Raw genomic sequence first — 10602 nt, 5'->3', positions numbered from 1 at the left:
TTTACCCTTTTCTTGACTTGTATTTTTCCCTTTTGTTTAGAATTCCAGTATACTTTGATGACAAGATATGTTAATTAAACTTTCATGCTTGGTCTTGCAAAACCCACCGCTCCATGTAAAAAAGCTTCCCTTATCATGTTCTCCCTCTCTTGTTGTTTTTTGCTGGCAGCAACATACTCCAAAACAAGAGTCCAGAACATGACACTACCTTCATTATTTCCAATTGTGATCAACAAAGAAACACGTAGCTCTTGACGTAGTTTTTGTCTTCATCCAATCTTTTTTTTACTTGATTAGGATACATTTATGTAAAACTCCAGCAATTGCCTTCATATTTTGTTTCTTTTGCCTTATATATGTACCAATGCCATTTTGAGGTAGTTTAAATGCAAACTCCTAATACGTGGCTTTACAAGGGATAATATTTTCATGCTTTGCTAATTATATGCAAAGGCCAAAATTTGTTCCCTTCAGCAACTTGGTCACCTAAAAGCCTCTGCATTATGAATGCAAAGCGTGTTGCAGCTTCATTTATCAATTTGGCCGGGTGATTTGTACATGTTTTGCAGCTTTTTTTTTTTACTCATTTGTTGTGATGGTGTTCAGCTACGTAAGGAGCCTCGGCAAAGCTCCAGTAGTGACCAATTGCCTTGCTTCTGGCATGGAGGGAGCAGCTTTTCTTATTTGCTTCAAGACCAATGGTCATGGTTTATGATCAAGGAATAGCACATCCAAAGAAGAAGAGAGGTGCGTGGCTCATCAGTAGCAGTGGTAACCTGCAGCTTTGACTTTCTTTGTGAGTTTGAAAGTGCTACAGAGACGAGACGCTGCTGCCAGGATTTGAGAGAGCAAAGTTGTCGCTGGGGGAGGCTTGTTGCTGGGATTTGAGAGCGCAAGGCCTGCAGCGGAGGCGCTGCTCTGATATGTTCATCGGGACGCTGCCCGGCATGGTTCATCGGCACGCTGCCCGGCATGGATCATCGGGACGCTGCCCGGCATGAGTTCATCGGGACGCTGCCCGGCATGGTCATCGGAGGCGCTGCTCCGGCATGTTTGTTGAGCATGGGGTCTTTAATACCTGCGAGCAAAAAAAATGATGGAGATGGAGGAGGACGATGAGAGACAGATTTGAACCTTGGATTGAATGAAACTTCTTCTCCTATGGCTCCTGCTTTTTTTTTTTTTCCGTCTGTGCTTCTCCGCGCTGCTGCCTCTTCAGGTTGGTCTCCTCCCTTTTTCTTTTCTTCACATCATGCTTATATAGTGCACTAGTGACGAGTTTGACTTGCATACAACATTGAGAGTTTTAGAGCTCAACTCGAAGTGAACTAGTTGGAAACTTTATCTCCTCAATTTCTTCTTTCTCTTCTGACGTCAAAACTGTAACTTATTTTTTAATTGCATTGTTGGCAAGACTTCTAACAAACCTAGAAGTGCAATGCTTTACGAGCTTGACAATTGTACTTCTTCACAATCTTTTGTCTTTTGCCATAGAAATGCACTAGACGTCAATCTCGTTGTAATTGGATATATGAATTTTTTTCGGTTTTAACACCCGCGACTGCACTCTCAATTAAATTGTTCTTCAAAAATTGTCATGAATAAATATAGGAGTATAAATGTGAATAAATTTTTTATCATATGCATATAACATCTCAAATATCGCATCCAATGGTCGGGTTTTGACCGTATTCATTATCATTGACCGTGTCCATATTTAATGGTATACATTTATCTATAACCAATGAATAACTTAGACAAAGTTATTCTCTGGGCCTAGGAAGCCTTTGAGGACACCGTGTGATTGACAAATAAAAAAAAAATTTAAAAAAAAAAACTTAGACAAAGTTAGTAGACACATCTTTATTTTGTGATTTTGCAAAAATTCAAAATTATAAACAGTAGATTCGATGTATTAGTCACATAGTAATATGTATTGTGAAAAAAATTAGCCTCGTTTGTGGTGGATTAAGACAATTACTAAAATGTATTTCTCATTAAAACGATTATGCATAACATTGAGAATTTAAAATTTTGAGATTTTGAGAATTTAGAATTGACACAAATTTTTTACTCGAAAGTTTGTCACGAGATGTTAAGTTTAGGGTTGCCAATATTAGGCGGGATATTCAAATTTTTAATTTTTTGGGGGGCCATTTCAATTTTTTAAAAATACCGAGGTTAGGGATGGAACGACATCGTTTGAGAGGATATATAAACAAAAGGGAAAAAATCACAAATTTCTAAATTAGTAATATTGTATGAATCAGGTTTAGCAATTGGGATTCATACCGGAACTTGGTACATCAGATTGTACCAAGAAAAGGAGAAGCAGTTCAGTATGAACCGGTTGGTTCGACGTTGCCGGAGGTGGAGTAGAAGCCGGTCGAACGCAGGCAGTTTTTATTTATTATTATTATTATTATTATTATTTTATTTTTTTTGTAAAATGGGGGCAGAAAGTCCAGAAGGAAAGAAAAAAGAAAGAAAAAAAAAATTGTTTTATGAGGGCAGTGGCGGAATTAGGAATTTTACTTTGGGGGGGTCCGAGTCTGGACTAGATTTATAATTTTAATTATTTATTTTAGTTAACCATACGTTAAATGTAGCATTTTTGTAGATTATTTTTCATCACAATACTCATAAACAAAGAATTGAATACTTTAGAGGGCTAAATCTACACAATCTTATAAAACCATATTTGTTTAATCGAGAATGAATTTCTGAAAATTTAGCTCCACACCATTGTAGTCGCAGACTCGAAATAAAAAGTAGAGGCACAAAATTGACAGAAAACTTCTCATTAAAAACTCTAACATCTATTGCATATTATATATTTCATTTTATTAATCTAACCAATTGTTAATTATTTTTAGTTAACCAATTTCAATTCAATAAATATTATATATAGAATAGTAATCAGGGAGACATTTATGATCTATCTATCTTTCTGTTATTATTTTCTTTCTCTTACCTAGCAAGTGGCACGTGGCACTTGGTAGTGTGGGATTGGGTTTGGGGGAGGAAGGGAAATGGATGGGGGGGGGGGGGGGGGGGGGTCCATGTATTGGATAAAATAATTTTTTAAAGCTTTATCACTGCAATGCTTGGTATTGAGCGTATCTGTCAAAAACTTAAGGGGGGTCCGGACCTAAACATAGCTCTGCCCCTGTATGAGGGCAATAGACGTCTATTGGGGGGCAATAGAGGTCTGTTAAATGTCTATTGGGGGGCAATAGACGTTTTAAATTTATGTAATCTCCTCGGTTTTTTTATTTAATCAAAGTTTATTTGTCCAAATTTAAAGAGATTGGTTCCCATTTCGGCGACTGAAAGTTTTGTTGGGGGCAATAGACGTCTATTAGGGGGCAATACATGGCTGATAGTCGTCTATTGGGGGGCAGTAGAGGTCTATTGGGGCAATAAACGTCTATTGGGGCAATAAACGTCTATTAAAGCAATAGAGGTCTATTGCCCCTCTATTAAAGGGCAATAGATGTCTATTGGGGGCAAAAAAAACATTTTCGGTGAGATTTTCAACAAATCCCGGTGAGCGGCGGCAGGTGACTGAAATCCTGCGAAAGTTGGCCTGATTCCGGCGGCCGGTGACGGGGTTCCGGTGAAGTCTCCTATGGTTTCTCTCTCTCTCTCTCTCTAAGTAACAAAGGGGTGAATGTAAAATGGTATTAAAAAAAAAAAAATTTAAAAAAATCTTAATGGGGTATTAGGGAAAACCTCCTTAGAGTGTTTTGAGTAAGAGATAATTAAAAAAACTTAATGGGGTAAGTGGGAAAAAAATCTCTAAAAATGGGGTAAATTGACAAAAACCCTATAGTTAAATGGGATAGTGTTTAGCCTTTTCTCTAAAAGCGTCGCGTTGATAAGAACCTCTAACTTTTCATTGTCGTTCTGCTATTTGCTTCTCTTTTAAACTTAATAATTAATGAAGATAACATATATATGGATATCTTTGGTCATGTCTCGCTCATTTATTTCTGCCCTAATTTTTCCCATTGCGTATGTTTTTCTTTTCTCTCTTCAACTTCTTCTTCCTATTGAATTGTGCTCCTTTCCACCTTTTTTGGTTTTTTGAATTCGTGTGGTTTTCAAGATCCTGAGTTTGCAATATGAATGTGCTCGGTTTTGTTAGGTCCTTTATCTGTAGATTTCAATATGAATGTGCTGGGTTTTTCTTTAGCAACGTGGAAAAAATTCCATTAGCTTGGTGAACAAGGTTGTAGCCAACACTCCATTAGTAAAGCTCTTATCCTCTAAGTTGATTACAAATATACAGGCTTGCTCACCTAAGGGACAATTTTAAGAGACTGTGAGGGACAAATGCATCTAAACCACATGTATGAAATAAAAAAGCAGAAATTATAACAACTTAAAACTGTGCATTTATTTTCAGCCATCAGATTCATTTGTCCCTCACAGTCCCTTAAAAACAGTCCCTTAGGTGAGCAGACTTTACCAAATATATTCCTTTCCTCTAAAACGTTGATAATGGCTTTGTCACGACTCTAGCTTTCAAGAGGTTTGTGACTGCACTCTCACATGGCCTATCTCCATCTACCCGCGACTGCACTCTCAATTAAATTGTTCTTCAAAAATTGTCATGAATAAATATAGGAGTATAAATGTGAATAATTTTTTTATCATATGCATATAACATCTAAAAATTGTTCTTCAAAACTTGTCATGAATTAAATATAGGAGAAGGCCTGCTCACCTAAGAGACAGTTTTTAAGGGACTGTAAGAGACAAGAGAATCTGACGGTTGAAAATAAATGTACAGTTTTAAGTTGTTATAATTTCTGCTTTTGTATTTAATACATGTGGTTAAGATACATTTGTCCCTCACAGTCCCTTAAAACTGTCCCTTAGATGAGCAAATCTGAATATAGGAGTATAAATGCGAATAAATTTTTTATCATATGCATATAACATCTAAAATATCGCATCCAATGGTCGGGTTTTGACCGTATTCATTATCATTGACCGTGTCCATATTTAATGGTATACATTTATCTATAGCCAATGAATAACTTAGACAAAGTTAGGAAGCCTTTGAGGACACTGTGTGATTGACAAATAAAAAAAATTAAAAAAAACTTAGACAAAGTTAGTAGATTCAAAATTATAAACAGTAGATTAGATGTATTAGTCACATAGTAATATGTATTGTGAAAAAATTAGCCTCGTTTGTGGTGGATTAAGACAATTACTAAAATGTATTTCTCATTAAAACGATTATGCATAACATTGAGAATTTAAAATTTTGAGAATTTAGAATTGACACAAATTTTTTACTCGAAAGTTTGTCACGAGATGTTAAGTTTAGGGTTGCCTTCCCTCATTAGGATGGGAATATTAGGCGGGATATTCAAATTTTTAATTTTTTGGGGGCCATTTCAATTTTTGAAAAATACCGAGGTTAGGGATGGAACGACATCGTTTGAGAGGATATATAAACAAAATTTAGCAGTAGGGCTTAGTCTGGGATCCATTTCATTTCCTCTTGCTGGTGTTGTTCGTCCCCGACCGCCGACCTAGAAATTTCAGTTCAGAAACCCAATCTTTGTTTCTTTCGCCTCTCTTCTGTGATGAGAATCAAACACATTCGCACCTCTCTGTGTGCTGAGAGAGACTAGATGCTGATCAAAACGCTGCGTTTCGTCGGCGATGGTCGAAATCCGTATCGGAATGCAATCAGACGTATCTTCAATGACCTCAGGTTTGCAAACCCCATATTCAATATGCTCAAATTCAGTTCTGAGAATCATAAATTTCATTTTTTTTTTTTTTAAATTAAGTTGATGTTAATGGTTAATTAGAGCAGTCGGGCTATTGAGTTTGCTACATATTTGCTTCGTTTGAGTTGATTGTACTGATACGGTGTAGTCAATTTAGATTAGAGAATCCAAATTATGGAGCACAGTGGATTCTTTTTTGCGTTGTTGATGGTTTTTGAGGACATAGAATCCTATCGGGACATTTCAATTTTTTTCATATACCGAGGGCATAGTCTATACTCATTCGTGCAAATAGGATTGCATAATTACATCTCTGTATTCCAATGATTTTGATTTCCTGTTCCAACTCTCCTCATTTCGTCTTGTTTTTTTTATTACATAGACTGTAACCAAAGGTTTCTATTGGTTGTGGCAACTTCCTCATGTTTAGCACAATAGAGTAAATGGTCACTTGGAGTAGTTTACATGCTCTAGACTCCAGAAATCATCTAAAATATGGCTTCTGGATAGTGATGAGTTTTGTATTGAAAGTGCTATTTTCTTGGGCAGGGAACTTATGTTGAACGAATCAAAGCGGAAGTTGTGTAGTCTCCTGCTCATGCTCTTTCCTTGATAGCAACCGTACAAGGTATAGAAACTTTTATCTACACCTTTTAGTTTATCTATATATTATTTTGCCTTTTTGTTTCTCACTTTGGTTCTATCTAAAAGTTTTCTGGAAGAGTGTGGGCAGTGGGTGCTCTTTATTGCTGGGAGAACATGTGTTTAAAGAGAGAAGAAAATTAGACTTTTCTTGTGTGGTGATGAGGGATCTTTTGAGCAAGTATGGTGTGAGAGAGAGAGAGAGAGAGAGACAACTTGAGAGTTTGGTTTGACTATTGACGAGAGGAAGAAGATTGGGTTTTTATCAGAGTTCTAAGGTCGATTTTTTTCAATCTAATTTCTTTTCCTTATTTCCTTTTGGGAGGATCGGAACTATGTTGACATTCATTTCCAAGTGTTACTCAGATTGGGATCCCATATCAGAACAAACTTGGGCCGCCCGACTATGAACGATCAATTAACGGTGCCGACAATGCTGCAATTCAAAATATTCTTCTCTCGTCTCAGATTTGAGAAAACCGGAGTCGGCGGCAACCTCGGAGAGTTGGAGGCTTAGAAGTTACTCCCACGAGCACCGCGTGTGGGGACGGTAAAATTTTCATCTTACTGCCTTTCACCTGTTTTTGTGGTCAGACTTCATTTCTTGACTAACCAAATCTAAACTAACGGAGGCTTTTAAAACGGTAGACCACGTGCCCAAACACTGTAGGTGCACTGAATACACTCCCGAAAGGGATCCCTTGAGTTACATTTGCTTATGTTATGCAGTTTTTATAAATCACCGAGTACAATAAACTTCAATTCAATTTCAACAACATTCAAAGATGCACACAATAAGTTTGGGCTCAAGATTGAAGCTCTGACGGTAGGGTGGTCGCTTGGGTCTGTCCTAGGTGGACTTTTTGGGCCGGTGGTTAACCCTAGTGCACTACAAATGGAATGTGGGCTGGGATCTCTTAGGTCCAAAACAATTATTGGGTTTCTATACCCAGTATTTAGTTATTTTTTTGGTTAGCTAGCCTATTATTATGTAGCATTGGTTCATAGTTGAATAAGCTTACTTTAAATAAGTGAGCAAGACACGTCAAATGAATGATCCTATCCTATGTATTACCGTGGTGTTTCACCACAACTTCTTGTCTATGTGTAGATGGTAGCGGAAGAATATGTGATGGTCATTTTGACCTCTCTTTTATATCAATGAAAATTCCTAAATAGTTTTACTCAAAAAAAAAAAAAAAAGAAGAGTCGCACACAATAAGGACGTCGTCAAGATATCAGTCAAAATAAACAGACTTTAATGTGCTGATTGCAACCTCTAGCTCATATTAAATCAGCCACATTCATGGGCATCTCATCAATCTGGGTACTGTAGTACTGTTCAATGTCTCTTAAAATCCTGATATCATCGTTCTTGACAAAGTTGATTGCCACACCTTTGCGTCCAAAACGACCCGAACGACCAATTCTATGAATGTAAAGCTCTCGATTGTTTGGAAGATCATAGTTGATAACCAACGAAACGTGTTGAACATCGATGCCTCGAGCCCAAACATCTGTTGTGATGAGGATTCGTGATTCACTGTTCTTAAAGTCTTTCATTATAGCATCTCTCTCTTTCTGAGGCATGTCTCCATGCATTGAAGACACAGTGAAGTTATTGCTCCGCAACTTTTCGCTGAGCCAATCGACCTTTCGCTTTGTGTTGCAGAAAACAACAGCTTGTGTAATCGTAAGGGTATCATAGAGATCACAGAGAGTATCAAACTTCCAATCTTCTCTTTCAACTGAAACAAAAAATTGCTTGATTCCCTGCAGTTAGAAATACACAATTAATATTCACATATATTTCAAACTTGAAGGCATCATCATATATATCAAGCAACATAATTATAAAATTATATATACGTACCTGTAAAGTCAACTCATCACGCTTGACCAAGATCCTTACGGGATCAGTCATGAATAGTTTAGTCATCTCGAGAATTTCATTTAGAAGTGTGGCAGAAATCAAGCATACTTGGACTTCATGCGAAAGATAGCGGTAGACGTTGTAAATCTGATCCTTGAAGCCTCTGCTCAACATTTCATCAGATTCATCGAGAATTAATAATTTAATTTGTCGAGGACGTAGAGTTTTCCTGTCGAGCATGTCACAGACTCTACCGGGAGTTCCAGACACCACATGAACTCTGTTCTCTAGCCTTCTGATATCTTCACCCAAGCTTTTGCCTCCTATGCATGAATGTACTTGAATATTTAGGTAATTTCCAATTGCCAATATCGCTTTATCTGTCTGGGCCGCCAATTCCCTCGTTGGAGAAAGTATCAATGCCTGAACCCTAGAATACAACGTAAATAGTTAGGCACGTACTTGACAAATAAGCCCTAATTAGCGATAACCCTAAACCTAGATATCAAATTAGTTGATATGTTGCAAGTTACAGGGTGGCAGACATATTAAAAAGAAAAAACAGACATTTACAGATGGCGAACATCGAAACAGAGGAGTAGGGAACAAAGAAAGCAATCACTGAGAGATCCAAACCCCAGTGGACGACCCCATCTGTCGGCACGTTTCAAGGCCTTTTGGCTAAAACCCACGCACAACATGACGGACAAACTTAAAAAACGCCAACACTTATTCATTTGGCGCCTTCTCACTTCCATCTCAAACTCAAACTTACCAACTCACAGGGAAGAACAGGACACAGTGATCGCTACCTGACCTCCTCACATGTGTGTATCACATGTTCTCACTTCCACTCATTATTCCCTACACCTTAGGTCCTTAACCCTAAGCCATTCATCGTAGCCGTTTATTTTTACATTACGTTGGAAGTGGAAGAGAACCGAACTTCTGCCCTACATTAATTCTACCTCAATTAGCCTAGTTTCCTGACGGAGATTGCATCTTTCCTCAATTAGCCTAGTTTCTTACCAACAATTGATCTGAGACCATGTTCGGAGGACAACATATTATCTTGATTCCGAACTGTATTAAGATAATATGTCGTTCTCTATAACATGGTCTCAGATCAATTATTAATAATTTACAAAATGTTTCAGAGAAACTGAAGAGTGAATTGGTGAGTCTTCTTCTCATATTGAGGGGGTTTATATAGGGTTACAAAGTAGTGTAAATTTGCCCTACATACATTAGTATATTTGCTACACAATTTCTCTACCTCTCAATGTGCATTCCATACAAACCACACATTCTCCACTTCTTAAGTGCATACTCCATGATATAGACATTTTACCTATTTACTACAACACTCCCCCTTGGATATATCATGTCAGTAGTATTGTCTTGGAGGTGCGCTTCTAATTTGCCTCGTTAAAAACCTTGCCAAGTAATAAAACCCTGTGGGAAAAACAACCTTGGTCGAAGGAGAAAAAGAGCACAACGCGCGTTGAGTGTGGAGTTTGTTTCTAGATAACATGGTGCTTCTCTTGTTGCCTCATTAAAACCTTGCCGAGTAACAAAAACCCATTGGGATAAAAATAACCTCGGTCGAAAGGGAAAAAGAGCACAACACACCCTTCACGCTTTTGAGATGAACATGTAGACATCTCCCCCTGATGTCTGTGTCTCCCCCTGATGACAACGATCATGGGAGTTCAGATAATTTCCGCAAGCCAATTCTTGCCACATGTTTCTCGAACGTGGATTTGGGCAATGACTTAGTGAACAAGTCTGCCACATTGTCCTCAGATCGAACCTGGTTCACTTTGATCTTGAGGAGCTTCTGTTGTTGCTGATTGTAGAAGAATTTGGGGGATATGTGCTTGGTGTTGTCGCCTTTGATGTAACCTTGCTTCATTTGTTCAATGCAAGCAGCATTATCTTCATAAATGCTTGTTGGCTCATCTGTGGTAGACTTCAAACCACAATTGCTTCGAACATGCGTAATTATGGATCGAAGCCATATACATTCACGAACTGCTTCGTGAAGAGCAATAATCTCTGCATGATTTGAAGAGGTAGCGACTAGGGTCTGCTTTGTAGACCTCCAAGATATCGCGGTTTTTCCCATGGTGAAACATAACCAGTTTGGGAGCGACCTTTGTGTGGGTCAGAGAGGTACCCAGCATCAGCAAAACCTTCCAAAACACTTATATCGTTTTGGGATGGGGAGAGGGAACGCAATCCACTATGTGTGGCGTTCCTGACACTTGATGGGTCCGAATCCATCTTCTTTCTGTAGGGATAGAACAAGCCCATATCGATCGTACTACT

The 10602-nt window shown here is 38.0% G+C and overlaps 1 protein-coding gene and 1 long non-coding RNA gene across 5 annotated transcripts; one reads left to right on the top strand and one right to left on the bottom strand.

The window, feature by feature from the left end:
• Positions 1 to 5505: 5505 nt before the first annotated feature.
• LOC112200837 lies at positions 5506 to 6786 on the top strand. 4 transcript variants are annotated; one of them, XR_005810303.1, is made up of 3 exons: positions 5506 to 5737; positions 6306 to 6384; positions 6765 to 6786. It is a non-coding gene; the product is annotated as an uncharacterized LOC112200837 (long non-coding RNA). The 4 variants fall into 4 exon arrangements; XR_002936468.2 differs by lacking the exon at positions 6765 to 6786 and adding an exon at positions 6479 to 6736; XR_002936467.2 differs by lacking the exon at positions 6765 to 6786 and adding an exon at positions 6468 to 6736.
• An 883-nt stretch (positions 6787 to 7669) lies between these two features.
• On the bottom strand, positions 7670 to 9321 carry LOC112197207 (eukaryotic initiation factor 4A-III homolog B). The gene is made up of 4 exons (XM_024337809.1): positions 9301 to 9321; positions 9024 to 9049; positions 8272 to 8701; positions 7670 to 8171 (listed from the first exon to the last, which is right to left on the bottom strand). The coding sequence occupies exons 1-4, from the start codon at positions 9319 to 9321 to the stop codon at positions 7683 to 7685; spliced, it is 966 nt and encodes a 321-aa protein (XP_024193577.1). The 3' UTR covers positions 7670 to 7682.
• Between the last annotated feature and the right edge of the window lie 1281 nt (positions 9322 to 10602).

The sequence above is a fragment of the Rosa chinensis genome, chromosome 4, assembly GCF_002994745.2.
Source record: "Rosa chinensis cultivar Old Blush chromosome 4, RchiOBHm-V2, whole genome shotgun sequence".
Classification (NCBI taxonomy): Eukaryota; Viridiplantae; Streptophyta; class Magnoliopsida; order Rosales; family Rosaceae; genus Rosa; species Rosa chinensis.
The sequence above is the reverse complement of the archived record's forward strand: the minus strand, read 5'-3'. Positions and strand labels throughout refer to the sequence as shown.